The sequence below is a fragment of the Dromaius novaehollandiae genome, chromosome 2 (genome assembly GCF_036370855.1).
Source record: "Dromaius novaehollandiae isolate bDroNov1 chromosome 2, bDroNov1.hap1, whole genome shotgun sequence".
NCBI lineage: Eukaryota > Metazoa > Chordata > Aves > Casuariiformes > Dromaiidae > Dromaius > Dromaius novaehollandiae.
The window spans coordinates 63,892,781-63,907,928 of NC_088099.1; the positions used below are offsets into that span (position 1 = coordinate 63,892,781).

Sequence of the window (15,148 nt, forward strand, 5' to 3'; positions counted from 1 at the left end):
AATACTGTAGCTCTCTGTAGTGCTAGTGTTTGTTTCTTCCTTTCATGTCTCTGCAATGGATTACTTTTATCAAGTGATTATTCAGACAATTAGTGTTTGTAGTTCTGATTAACCTCCGAACAAAGTCAATGCACACAAAAGCCTACTCCTTAGTTAGAATTTTTGGATTTAACATTATATAAATGACTTGAACCTTTGTATAACCCGTTTCTTTGAGTATCAGCAGTATGTCATAAAGCCCGATTTATTAAACAGTTTAATGGAACATTTTGAGATTCACAACTTTTTTTTTATTTTGTCAAATTAAGGACCAGCTGAAACTTCATAAACAGCCCTTTCTGTAACAAGTTCTCTGCATTTTTCTCAGCAGCCGTGTCACCTGCTGCTCTAAACAGAGGCTTGGAAAAGCATGGCAATTCATTTCTATTCAGTTAGGATTACTGTTATTAACTTCAGTCTTTTTTCTGTCAATGCTTAAATACCCTTGATGTGTATATTGTTGATGTGTTTGTGATATTTAATGCTGTACCGATTTAGCTTTGACCTTTTAAAAATTGTTATTATTACTACTAGGAATTCAGTGGAATAATATGTACCAGCCAGTAGCACGAGGAGGGTACATGACCTTTGGATGGACATGCTGGATGATGTTCTTTGACTCCATTTTATATTCTATAGGTGGCTGGTATTTCAGCAGTATTCCAGGTAAGAACAGAGTGCTCTTTTAATTCTGAGCCTGTTATGTTTTGGAAGCATCCACAGATGTAGCCATTGAATAAAATAGTTAGAGTCGTCTTTCTTTATTCTGTGGAATTAAAACAAAAACAAACATTTCATCTGAGTTGAAGCTTTGACGTGCAATACTGCCTGATTGCCATTAAAGACTTGGTAAGAAAGTCTTTCTGTATACACAGATATCAGATAGTACTAACAAATGGACTAGAATTTGTAGCAAGGCACGAAGTTCATTTTGTTTGTTTATAAGGATGGCAAATATTTGAAGGAATAGTTTGAGATTTTGTTGAGACTCCACAATAACAGAGCTCAGTCTAATAGCAAAACTTCTTATGAAAGTGGAGGAATTTTCCAAGTCATTACTTGGGATCAAACCCATGAAGAGCAATATACTTTCAGATCACTAAGAAAGACTTTGAACTGCCTGATTATTATATCTCGTTCCCAGTCATTCCACAGTGCAGTTCATAGTGAAAAGTAATTAACTTTTTCAAGCATATTTTCAGAAAGTGGTGGGATATTTTTTTCCATATCTAAGTTTTACGAATGTCATTGAGTTGGACATTTGGAATCATATCCTAATGCCTCAATAGCTGTTTGACATTTACCTTTCCTCAGATTTGCATATGTCATCTTGTCTTCCAGCTACTCTGTGTGTGTTTAAAAAATGCAAAAATGAAAAAATTAATTTTGTTCTGAAAGATAGGAGTGTTAGGATTGTGCAACTGAATTTGACAAACTTTAACTTAAATTGACACCTGCCATTATCTATAGATGAATGGCAACTCCAGTGCACAAAATGTGCTGTGTGGTTGGTAAACGAAGTGCTGAAGGATCAGGGAATTTCAAAGTTTAGGTTGTATGTTCGAGCCTACTATTGCGCTTTGCTTATGCACTACAATGAATGTTTCTTATGCTGGCTGGTTTAAATTGTATGTGTAGTGATGGAAGGGGAATCTTTAGTGATTGGTGCAACACATTATAATAAAAAATAAGGTTATTTGCCTTGACAGGCCATTTGGTGCACTTTCTTTTCTCTCTTTAGTATACAAGATCTTGTGAGGCAGTGACTATATCGTTAATCCCTTGATTCTGTTGCACTTTGAAGCTGATTTGGGGGCAGGGTAAAGCATGGTACCTCTGAGGTTCAATTATTTTATGGTAGGAGTCAGTGTTACAGCTAAATGACATCTTTGTTCTACTTTATTAAAGTTTGTTCAACACAGCTCAGAATTTGAGCTAATTAAATGGTCCAGCCAGCTCTGTGCAAGTAATAAGATAGTAGTATTCTACATGCAAACATAAGACTATGAGTTTTCTAACTGTTTCTATTGTACCTAACATCTAGGAAAATTTGGAGTAAGGAGCCGATGGTACTTTCCTTTTACTGCTTCCTGCTGGAAGAACCTGTGTGGAAAGAAACATTATCTGAATTCTAGTATGTTTTTCTTCAATGAAAACTTCCAAGAAAAAGGTTTGTAGTAATAATAACTTTAATAAATGCTCTTTTCTGAATGTTGTGCTGATTTTGATCAATGTTCTATTATTGTTGCTTGCTCCTAAATTATGTATTTTTAGATCTTGTTCTTTTCTTTCCTCCAGGATATGATATGATATATACTATGTATATTATATACTAACTGTTAACTGAGCTGTCACCGCTAAAGTTTGAATGATTCATTTAAAACTATTGTATAGAAATAGTTTAGAAAACTTTTTAAAAAAATCTATTAAATAAATATTTCTTGTGTCCATCCTGTCCTTGTGTTGCCTCTTTGTTTTGCTCCTGAAGTTTCTTGCATCCTTTCACACTGTTACTCAATCTGAAAGGTCTTGTGCTTTACTAAAATTTTAAGTTCTTTCTTTTTCTGCAGTTAAACTTTCTTCCCCCTACTCTTCCGTTTTCAATCTGCTGCTTGTTTCTGTAGAAAACTTAAGTTTGTGCTCCGCCTCCCCGCAAATTCTTAATTTCCCACTTCTGTAATTACTACCCTTGCTGTTTCCTATTCTTCTGTTTAAAAAGTTATTCTTCTTGTTACTATTGTTTATCTGTCTGCAGACACTTTCACTACCCTTCCATTTCTGTGCTTGATTGCTTTAAACTAAATTTAGTTTTTTTTTTTTCCCCTGTCAGACCGCTTAAAGGGCTTTTGATATTTCTTTTCATTTAAATTTTGCGAAAGGAGGAGTAAGTTGCCCATATTCACTCTTGGGCCTTGGAAAATTTTCTTTTTCTTCTTGAAATTACAGTAATTGACAAATGATCCATTTGCCTGTAGCATAGATGAAAAAGCCAGGTCATTTTGGCAGCCTTTTGTGTTGGTACCTCTTAGAGTAGGGCAAATTTCAAAAAATGTTGCTTGTGGAAAAACTATTAGTATGATTTTTTTCTGAATTTCTGCAAGTTGGGACAATTACATTTTGTTGGGATGACTGTCTTTGATCTTTACTGACAGTGAAGACCTTCACCTTGGTTTCATTGACCCTCTGTAGAAAGGGATGTGGGGGGGAACCCTCCTCTGCCTAAGAAGTTACTCGTGTAGACTTTTGGCTTAAGCCATCTGAGTGATTGAGTCCAGCTTTGTAGTTCTGGTCAGTCAAAGTTCTCTGCTTACACTGATAAATGTTATGTGCTTGGCAGCGAATGCCTGTGTGTAAACTCTAACCTTGCTGTGCCTACAAAGTAGCCTACTTTTTCATAAGAATTGAGCATTACTACACTGAGAGTGGGATAGATGTCATGCGTAAGCAGCTTGGAACAGCTGGGGCAAAGTAACTCACTCCCAAGCGAGACTCCCATTTGCAATTCCTGCATTTTTGCCATGGAGTCTGAGTCAGGGCATGTTCAGTGGAGTTGGAAAGCTGTTAGGAAATCAGAGGTGTATTAGGAAAGGGCCATGGTATGGGTCCTACAAACTGCAAGTATGATCAAAAGAGTAGGGATGGGAGGAAGCCTGGGCTGGGTGCCCACTTGGAACAGACTTTTGGGGAGATGTCCTAGAGCGATCATTTTGCTGATCAGAAATAATTCAGAGATCTTCCTCTGAATCTTGCTGGAGACTCTACATTGTCTCAAAATGGCTTTGGTCTTAATTTTTCTGTAAAGTTCCAGGCTGTGCTTGCAAATTTAGGAAGCAGCAGAAAGGGCAAGAATAATAGTTTGTGGTTTCAGTTGCCTGACCAAAATATAAAGAAGCTAAATGGAAGACAGATTCATGGATAGAAGGACCTCTTAGAAATGTCACAGTATCTTGTAATCTCTCACTGAAATGTAATGTCCACAGCTTTTTCTAAACTTAAAAATGACTGTGTAAGTAGCAAAGAACTTCCTAACTCACAGTCTAACCAAACCACTCCTTGAAGTGATAATCTCAGTTTATAGATATTGTATGCATAATTGTCTCTTCTTACAATTCTCATCCACAGTAATCTCAGTTTATTTGAAATAATATTTCAGTTTTACTCACTTGAAAAAAAAAAAAAATCTCACTGCCAGAGTCCTTAGTTGTAATGAGTCAATAAAATGTTACGTGGCTGGCGCTTGTCTGTGTCTGTGCTTGGAAAGTAGAGATAGTTATGCCAGCCTTTCCTCATGACATATGAAAGAAGTCAACTTTATGTGGGTCATGTGGTCATCTCAGTTTACTGATCTGCTTGCCTCACAGTTTGCAGAAAAATGCTGGGTATCTACTTGTATGGAAGACTTTGGACTTGCAGAGCTCCTGCTCTGCATCATTTCACAAAGAGGTCTACTTAGCTTTATTGACTGAAGGAATGGAGACTGGCTCTGTCAGGTGGCTGAAACTGGATGGCATACATCAAATAATTCTACACAGTTTGAATTTTCTCATGTTTATGAACTTAAAACAATATTCTAACCAAAGTGATTATTAGCATTTTTTTCTGCCAGAAATAAAACATAACACATCTATTTTTTGACTCGAGATGTGCCTGTGCACAGACGCACTTGGCCTTATTGTTTTAGGAAGCTTTTTAAAACTGTGGTGAAACTTTTTAATTACATTTGAATATTTAAACTAGTGGACTGAATTCTTAGCCAATATTAACTGGCAGAGTATCTCTGATTTCAACAGAGCTTATGCCATTGTGAGCATCTGTTCCAGCTTTTGATAGATGGCACCAAGGATTGGGTTAACCTATTATTCCCTTTATATATATCTTTTTGGGTTCTGAGACCTTCTTGGTCTGCTGCTCTTCCCCATACAGACCCAGGATCTCCAGGTGGGAAAGGTGCTAGCATGGAAGGAGCCACCATTGGTGTTGTGCTGCTGTCACTTACCAAGGAGCATGTGGATGGCCAGCAGGCTGTTGTGAAAGATCTCAACCTCACTTTCCATCAAGGTCAAATAACAGCACTCTTGGGGCCTAATGGAGCTGGAAAGACAACAGTTATGTATGTGTGCTATTTAATGTTATTGCAATTGTCCTGGTCTTTCCTATGCTTTCCTCACTTTAAAATATTTGTGAACTCTGGCTTTTTTTAAAATACCCTCCTTCCATTTTTAAAATCCCCGAAGTAAATGAAAAGTGGAGGCTATATATCTATGACAAAAGCCAAGCACAGAATAGAGAACTAGGTCTTCTGTACCATTGATAGCATGATGCAACAGTTCACAGAAGCAACTGAAGTAGCAGCTGGGGAGGTCTGGTTGTGGGAATGAATGCATCATCAAAGTGTTCTTTTCTGGCATCCTGTGTGCACTCCTGTCATGTAGAGAGTATGGGATCTTAAGGGTTTTCATGCTTTGTTCTTAGATGTTGCAAGGGGCTTCTTGGCAGTTGACTGGAAAGTGAAGTAACAAAATGAAAAGGATTTTTTAAAATGTCTTAAGAAGTTAATGTGTTTCTACTTTATATTAATTTTGATCAACTTTAATCAAATAAGCAATGCAGGATGGGGGTTCCACTAGGAATTACTGTTTGTCTAAAATATACACATTAATAAGGAAACATTGGATAGTTAAATTTGTTTGGGAAAGTGGCTTTTGGTCTGGAAATAACAAGATGAGGGATTGTTGACATCTTGGTTAAATGAAGGGGGGGGGGAAGCCCCAAATAGTCTTGTTTTCCTGTAATTATGCTCATTCGAATTGGTGTTGCTCTGATGGTGCTAGGAAAAATATACCAATACAAATCAGTTGAGCACATGCCTCAGATTCAAACGTCAACTATATAATAAGGCCTATGTAAGAGGTTGCTGGAAAAAAAAAAATTTTTTTCTTCTACTAGTTCACTGTTGACTGGCCTGTATCCACCCAGCTCTGGTACCATTATCATCAATGGAAAGGACATACGTACTGATCTAGCTGCCATCAGGACAGAGCTGGGTGTTTGTCCCCAGTATGATGTTCTGTTCGACATGCTAACTGTGCGAGAGCACCTACTACTGTATGGATCAGTAAAGGCACCTGTCTGGACACCAAAACAGTTGAATCAGCAAGTCAGTGGGTAAGTGTTTTTCTTTCATTTCTTGAAACCTGTCTGGTAAATCATTAGAGTGTCTATTGGAATCCACTCCAACAAGAAACTGGTAAAGTAAAATTGCAAGGAGAAGTAAATGCGAACTGCTCTATTTTCCTGAGTTTTTTATTGCACTTCATGTTCTGAAATTCTACCCTAAAATAGATTTGCTAGTTTTTAACCTCTACTTGAATATAATTATGGTGGAACTGTTAACTTTTTAAAACCTGGTATGCATAACCATCAAATAATCATGTTTTGACTGGAGTGGAGATGGCTAGCCTGTAGTAGTTCCTGTCTCATGCTCTCCCTGCTTCCTTGTTCAAGGTACCTGCCATTGCTGCAGACAGTTCAGAAGGTAAATCGCTGCATTTTTCACCCTGAGCTTTCAAATAAGCTGCCACTGATTTTACTTTTGTTTATTATCTCATATTCGCTCATCTGCAGTAGAGAGAAGAGAGCAGGAAGGACAGCCGAAGGCAGTGATTGTTACAATCGTTTTAAAATAGGCTATCATCTTTTTCCCTTCTCCTTCTTCAAATTCTAACTTTAAATGTGTTTAATAGGTGAAGGGATTTGAAAACCAACAATCCAACAAGGAGAAACAAGACAAAACTGTAACGTGACCTCAGATGATTTGCCTGCTTGTCAGCTTAAGACTTTGCTAGTGTTTTTGCACTGTGAGTTCTTTGCTTTAAGACGAGGTTCGTCTTTGCCTTGTGTATACTGAAGTACTATTATACTCTACAGGGTAAAATCCTGTTCACTAATAGTAAGCTGCATTTCCTGAAATTTAAAACTAAAATTTACCTCTAATAATAGATCTATCTCTTCTAATAATGTCCCAGTTGAAATAGTTTCTGTTTACCTTCAGATTCTTGCTAGACTGTGGATAGCTGGGCTCTTCCACATTTGAATTAAATGCCAAGATGATAGGACTTCTCTTTAAGTGTACAATTAGGCAAATGCAGACACATTTGTGCCAGAGTGGCTTTCACTTTTATCAGCTATCATAAAAGCCTCAGTTAATTTAAAATTTTGATCTGAAGAATCTCTTGTGTGGAACACTGCAAAACTCTCTAGAAACAGAAGGATCCCTAGAACAACAAGGAAACACCAAACATAGTGCGTTTGGTTAAAAATTATGCAAAATAATATCCTGCCTTTTATTGTATTTAAACTGGTCAACTGTAATTTCCATAGCAGTGTGTTACACTAATGCCACGTAAGCATACCCGGCACTCTGAAGGCCTTGCCACTAAGAAGAATTTTAGAAGAATTTTTTGTTTTGTTTATGGCAATGAATACCTGAAAACTTCTTCATAGAAATTTGGAAAAATAAAATTAAACAAAATTTGTTTTTTATTAAGGAAAGAAAGATGGCTTCTAAAGAGATTAAGAACCATTTTTCTGGTATGCGTGTGTAAAATAACTGTAGAACTTTGCTTTCTTAAAAATGAAAAATTCCCTCAGGGTAAATGGCACAGTCTACAGACTGCATATTCACTCAAATGAATCAGGAGATTATCTTAGACCGTTGAGCCTTTTACCTTTTGCTTGCCAGGTTGATATTGACAGTTTTGGTCAATGAACAGATATTCAATGTGATGCAAAGTAAATTGGTGATCTTGAAGTGCCGTCTTTAGTGGGCATGTGTCCACTCCCTGCTTAGATGCGAGATCCTCAGAGGGCAAAGGCTGAACAGGCAATGTGTGCAACTTCTCTGCTAACACAAGAACCCCCAGGCACTTTAGCTATCACTGCTGGAAGCTTGTTCTTCTGATTAAATATTGCTGCTTCTGTTGGCTGTAACATTCTAGACTCTCAATATGACGTTTTTACAAGTATTAAAATAGGTAGTGTTACCTTGCCTAGGGATCATTCATCTGCTTACTTTGCAGGAATATGATTTAAAATTCCTTTAAAAAATATTATATACTACACACACGTGCGCGCGCACTCTCTCTCTCTCTCTCTCTCTCTCTCTCTCTCTCTCTCTCTCTCTCCCCCCCCCCTCCCCCTCTCTCTCTCTCTCTCTGTGTGTTACTCAGTGTTACTCTATCACTTAGTTCAAATGATGACACTTTCAAAAAATACAGGGATTTTAAAATTTGTTTGTGTAGTTGTAAAAACCAAAGTACTGTTTGAGTTGTCAAACTAACCCTCTTCCCTGCATTTTAAGAGGCTGTAATCTGGAGTTTGCTGAAAACAGTGGACAAACTGGTGTTTATTTTATTGGACTTCATTTCAGAATTATTCTCTGATCTTATCCTGCACAATAGCTATCCAAAACTTATATTTCAGATGGTAATGGGTATTTATACTTTGTAGGTGAAAATTAGCAATCTTTTTTCTGTTAGTTTTTGCCTCCAAATACTGTAATCCATCAGAAGTAGTGTTTTCTTCGCTTTCCTTTAACAGTGCTTTTTCAGGAATTCTGCTCTGCGTGGAGATGATGTGACTGGAAATTTTTTTCAAAAGTGTCCAAGTTTCTGTGTTTATTCCTATTCCAGAGCTCTGGAAGATGTGGATTTATCCCAATATCAGTACAAACCCGTTGGAGCCCTTTCTGGGGGAATGAAAAGGAGGCTGTCAATTGCCATCTCCTTTATTGGAAACTCCAAGACAGTTGTTCTAGATGAGCCCACCAGTGGAGTAGATCCGTGCTCTCGCCGTAGCATCTGGGACGTTCTTTTGAAGTACAAAGCTGGTACAAAGCTTATACAAACATTTTTTTTTCTTTCTGGAATATTGTTTCAATAAATTGAAACAGGAGGGTCAGAATATTAGAGTTGCCATTCGGCAATTAAGTATGTTAATTTCAGAGGTAGCATTTAATCAGCTCAGGAAATTTGAAAGCAGGCAAGTGAGATTATAAGAATTACCTGCTATCTTACAGAAAGATGACTGATCTAACTGAAGATTCAACTTAATTTTGAGTCCTATCCTGAAGCTTTTTTCTTACTCTTTTCTTTTTTGTTTGCTTCTCAAAATTCTTTTCTTGTTTTCATTTCTTATTTTGCACATTTTGCACCTATACGCACCTATATGTAGATGCATATACTTTTCTAATGAAGATATACTCATCAATCAAGCTGCTGCACTAATTTTTTTAAAGTGCCATGAACTTAAAAATGGGAAACAAATTCTTAAACTAGTGCACACTCAGTCGGCTGTAATAAACCATAGTGAATGATCCACTGAAATGGACGCTGCTGTTTGATTTTCAGCAATCTCCGAAAGCGCATAAAACAGCTTGAAGTTGTAATGCCTTAATACGGTCTACTTTGTATAATTCAGCTCTGCACTTGCTTTGACTTGTGTCTGACTTGGGGAGTACCTACTGGGTGTAAATATGAGCACAGGTTTTCCCTGTGTCTTTCAGTTACGTTTTGGAGGAACCAAAAAATGTTGAGTCGGGTCTTTCTTGAAAGCAAGATATGTTTCTCTGGAGACCAAGTTGTATAGACATGTATTAATCTTTCTGATACAGGTTGCACACTGATCTTTACCACTCACCATCTTGATGAGGCAGAGGTGCTCAGTGATCGCATTGCCATCCTGCAGCATGGCCAGCTGAGGTGCTGTGGTTCTCCTGCTTATCTGAGAGAAACATATGGCCAGGGACACAGTCTAACACTCATAAAAAAGGTATACTAAAAGTGTTATGTACAGAACTTACAGTGCTTGCCAGGTAATGGCCATGTATATTCTGCGGGAGCCTTTTGTCCCTGCCAAGAACTACTAGGTGATACAGATTGTCGTAGAGCCAGCAAAACATGTCTTTTAGCAGCTTTCTTGTTTTTAATGTTTTGAAGAATCCAGTAACATCTCTGAAAATGTTGAATTTCGATATATTTTGCTGAAAGATGCCTAGTCTTACTGTTGTTCATTCCTGGGAAGTAGTTTGTGTCCCAGGTTAGATACAGTTTAATCAGTGAAAATTTTCCAATATCAGTTCTATCAGGTCCCGTACTTCTGCTAACACTAATGCTTTTTCTGTGCTAATTTTTCCTCTCTTACAGCCTTCTGTGTTTGAAATCCAGGATCCTAAGCATATTGTTCAGGTCACATCTTTGGTACAGACCCACATCCCAGAAGCCTTCCTGAAAGAGAACAGTGGGACTGAATTGACCTATGTGATTCCAGAAAGGGTAGATAAGATGTCCTTTAAAGGTCTTTTTCAGGCTTTAGATGAAAACCTTCATCATCTAAATGTGACTGGCTATGGCATTTCTGACACTACCTTGGAAGAGGTACTTTTAATTTTTCTGTGTAATAGCATTTGATTGGTTAGAGAATCCTGTATTAGTTTCCAGCTAATCTTGATTATATCTTTCATATTGCACAACAGTTTTTATGAGAAGAATGATGAAAAGAAAATCTCATGCAAAATGTACACTTTAAATTTTTGCTGTACTATGAATTTCTACAGCCACTCTAATACAATATCTTATTCCAAGAATCTGGAATCTGTGACCCATAAAGCATTATGTTTTAAGAACTCTCTTAAATGTCTGTTTCTGTGTTTACCTAAGGAAAATTTAATGTGTCATTGACTTAACCAGAACTACTACTATTGTTCTAAATCTGTAACATCGAAATGAGCTTTGAATTTGCAAGGAATTCATAACATTAGGGGTTCAGTTCAGATAGCTCTTGGGATGGGAAAAAGTAATCATTTTCTTTGAATACTTCCTGAATTACAAAGATCTAAAGCTTAGGACTGCGCAAAACTGGGCTGTAAATATCTAAAGGATATTTTTTGCATATAGAGGTGTGTGTATATATACACACATATATATGTTTATATATCATTTGACCAAATGTATCAGAGAAGGAGACTATTATGATTCTATATCACTTCTGAATTCTTACACTTCTGCATAACTAGTTATTTTGGAGAGAAGTTATTTTCCTTGGAACTATAACTGTTCTTTTCAAAATTCCTTAAACTACCATTGTTTAAGTTCTATGTTATAGATCCTTTTAAAAATACCATTTTTTTCACTTTAAGTGATATTAAAAAACCAATACCAGTATTTTTGATACACAAAACATACCATTTTTTATTTGATGAAAGTCCACTCAGTATCACTTTGAAACTCATTTCTCTAGTGATTTCCTTTAATGCCACAGAGACAAGATTAGACTGTTTTCTAACAGACAATTTAGTATATGTTAGAAAATAAAACAAATTAAAACATATGAAATGCAAGTTTCTGTAGATTGATATCTTTATAGAAAGGAATACATTTAGTATAGAAAAGTGGCATATCCCTTCTCCCTCTTTTCTCTGGAAAAATATGAGATGTTATGATGTAGTATTATGGTCAGCTGGAACACAATATCCCCTAGGGAAGACACTTCTCTTTCCTGGGCTTATGAAGATGAGACTCTGGAAGGCCTGGCACACATTAATTATGCATTATATTTCTGCTGCATGAGCAATACATATGGGAATTAATAGCATCAGATACTTGAAAGTGTGAGCAGTTCTGGGTTTGTTGTTGCAAGTTTAGAATTAGTGATGTTATATAACCTCTGGAAAAAGAAGTACAAGTACAACCCCAGTGATGTACGTAAACCTAAAATGACAATCGTTCATCAAATTCATTCAATAAATACACCACCAAGTGGAGCTGCTGCATCCAAAAATGGTCCACTCCTATCTTTAGGACTACGTTGATTTGCTACAGAAGTCTTTAGAATCCTGCACCAACATAAAGGATCCGTTTTTGCAGATTTGCTTTTAGATTGCAGTCCGAAAGAATGATCTACCAGCAAATATATGACTTCCTTTGAAGCTGAGATCCGTATAACTGAATTATTAAAAACAAACAAACAAAAAACCCCAACAAAGCACAACCCCCCCCCCGCTCTTTGATGCTTCTCTTATATATGACCACAATATATAAACAAGGGGCAAGCACCTGCTATGGTAATGGGAATAAAAAAATAGATGAAATTATCTGCATAAGTTTATTACATTTTACACGCTATTGTCAAGTGAATTATCTCCCTGCTATACAATTCTATGAGGTGAGTCAAAAGCTTATTGAAAAAGTCTGTCATTTTCTTCCAAGTTATATAGAGCGCTTAACATGCTATAAGAAAGAGTGGTATTCACTGCCAAACTTTGTGGATTTTAAGGTAATGTATATGCTGAGAGCCTTTTTTGATTATGTCCCTATGGGATACCGTACGATGTCCCAGAATTGGCATCTGTAAAGTAAACATGAAGCGCCTCCGTGTGCTGCATCTGTCATTTAGTTGAGGATGCTTGCTCTTTTTTTTTTCCCTTCCCCTCTGTAGGGGACATTTAAAAAAAACCCAAAACTGTAGAGATAGTATTAGATATTGATATAACACTTTTTAGCTTGAAGACTTAATGCATTAATTTGGATGATTTCTGTCATCTCTGCATCTCATAATTAGTCCTTACAAAATCCATTCTCCATTTTCTTATCAAAAGCCTCTTTGCGCTGGCAACTAAATGGATAGCACATAATAGTGCTATTTATTCTATTCAAACAATTCAATCTGGAAACAAAGAACTCTGACTTTAAAGAAAAAATGTGTTATTTTTATTTTTTGTCCTTTCTCTTCTTTCTCTTTTACAGTCTCTGCTTTTTTTAATTCATTTTTTTGTCTGAGAGATGCTTGCATTCTCTAAAATCTTGCCCTTCAAGAGAAACTCAACTACCATTCATACCTCAAAGGAATCTTGAAGATCTAACAAAACAGGTTCATGACACTTCAAATTTCATTAATATTATATTTGCTTCAGTTTAGATTTTAAATATCTTTTTCAGCTGTTTTGTATGTGCTTCATAATGCTTGTAATCCAAAGAGTATTAGCAGAAGCGAGAGGAGGATGGGAAAGGATGGCTAATTAAAATAAGGGTATATTGAGAGCTCTCTGGAGGATGGTGTTTAACTTGGTGGCAATTTTAAGGGTTTCAAAACTTAGTTTTCTTGTTTTTCATTGGGGAGAGAACAAAACCATTGAAACATCTTTGTGTTTAAAAACTTTCACTGAAGTGTCTTTCTTGAAGTTCTCTTCCATGAAATGGCAAGAGTGCTTGCCCCAAAACTCCCTGGGAAAATCCGTATATCTCCTTGAAATATTTTAGTCTTGAAACACCATATATTTTTCAAATGAGATTCATTCTTGTTGAGAGTGCTCTAATGGCATCTAATAATGGCACAATCATATTAATCTATTCTACTGTAGTGCTGCCATCTGGCCAGAGGCTTTTTCCTAGAGGCAAGTGCCCCTCCTGTACCTGCTCACAATCTGGCGGTGCGGAAGAAGCAGCTATGGTGGTAGGGTGGCCTTGCGTGGCCACCTGCTCCCCCTGTCCCCAGGGGTGGCCAGGGTTGTCCTTTGGTGCCTGGCAATGCAGCTGGCTCTTGGGGCAAGGGTAGGAGTGAATCTTGCTACTCCACTCCTATTTAAAGTGCTTTCCTTGAAAGCACGGATAGTGTCTTCCCTGGGCTCTGAGCTCTGCCAAGTGTGCATTGTCTTTGTTTGTGTATCTAAGTTTAGCGGTTGACTGTGTTCCCATTTAGTGGATAGCCATTGACCTGCTTGCAAAAGTTCCTCTGTCAACCTGGTCATCTACAATGAGTGGCTCTCCAGCTGCTTCTGCATCATGCTACTTCATGAAATGCTTGCTGCTGCAGAAGGCTGTAGCGAGCATGGTCTGTCTGGAAGAAAATATAAAAGCACGGTGAATAGAAAATGTAACGAGGAAAACTGGGTCCTACATAGGGAAGTTATTCAAGGTCAAATGCAGATTAGGACTGTAGGTTTAAAACAGACACTTTCAAGGGATACTTGCTCTGGTACTGCTCAGTTACCAAAGAAAATGCAGAGATGCTGACTTACACAAGATGTAAACATTTCCCCAAGTGGAAGATGAATGTTTCTTAAATGTGGGATTATCAGATTTGGGGATTTGGTTGTTACCTGTGGTATAAAACAATGAGTATTTAACACTCTACTCACTGATATGCTTCTGGGAGTCTGCCTGCCGTAGTGAAAGAGTTAGTAACAGTTGGGAGAAGGTTAAACGGTGCTTCCCTGTGATTCTAATTCCATGTGCTGCTTATTTTTCAGGGACCTTTATGTGGCTTTTGAACTACTTCATCTGTTACCCCTCACAATTTTTATTACTCTTTTTGCAGGTGCTTGTTGCCAATTAATTCACAGCAAACAGTGTACGCTTTCCCATCCACCCCTTCTCTAGAATACACGTGGGCTTTGTGGGATAGGGTGGCCCAGAAATGTTTCCAAAATGTCAGACAGATGGTTTTAGATTATAAAGGACTGTCTATAGGTTTTATTTATCTTTGCTTTCTCCTACCAACCACTTTGATTTTCTTCGCTCTTTTTCCTTTAAGGTGAAGATGCCTTTTGTCCTAAAGGAATGATTACTAAGGCATGAGAGTTCCCAGGTTCTGCAGTGGAGAAGCAAGGATACTGTCTCACTGTATCAGTGAACCAGGCTTATTTTTCGTGATGCTGTCCCAAAGAAGGAATTAGGAGGGACTCAATCAGGCAGTAGCTGCCATGCACAGTTAGCTTATGGCGCAGGGGGTAGGGTGCAGGAGATGTCCATCTCTTTGTGTTCCCCATATACAGCCACCTGGGCAAGTCCTTGGTCAGGATACATACTTGCTATGTAAGTATCTTTAACTGGGAACTGCTATGGCCTGTAGGGCAAGAGATGTTCTGCTGAAGGCTAGAAGACACCTTCTTCTGGGTGCATTTATGCAATCTTTTTGGTATGGGAAGAACACATTGTTTCTCTGTCATGGTGTCTAATCTCAGCCTTCCCAGATCTCTTCTGTGTATTTTGAAGGGTACTCATACTGCTAATAACATTCTTATGCTAATATTAATCCTGTGGATGATATCTTGTGC

At 37.5% G+C, this 15,148-nt stretch overlaps 1 protein-coding gene across 1 annotated transcript in view; it reads left to right on the forward strand.

Moving 5' to 3' along the window:
- ABCA13 (ATP binding cassette subfamily A member 13) overlaps positions 1–15,148 on the forward strand; it is a 200,992-nt gene that overhangs the window by 86,026 nt on the left and 99,818 nt on the right. Inside the window, exons 34-40 of the mRNA XM_026102320.2 lie at positions 574–705; positions 2,084–2,209; positions 4,963–5,149; positions 5,986–6,204; positions 8,730–8,926; positions 9,710–9,867; positions 10,242–10,472. Of these exons, the coding sequence (XP_025958105.2) occupies positions 574–705; positions 2,084–2,209; positions 4,963–5,149; positions 5,986–6,204; positions 8,730–8,926; positions 9,710–9,867; positions 10,242–10,472 (1,250 nt within the window). The remainder of the gene's footprint in view (positions 1–573; positions 706–2,083; positions 2,210–4,962; positions 5,150–5,985; positions 6,205–8,729; positions 8,927–9,709; positions 9,868–10,241; positions 10,473–15,148) is intronic.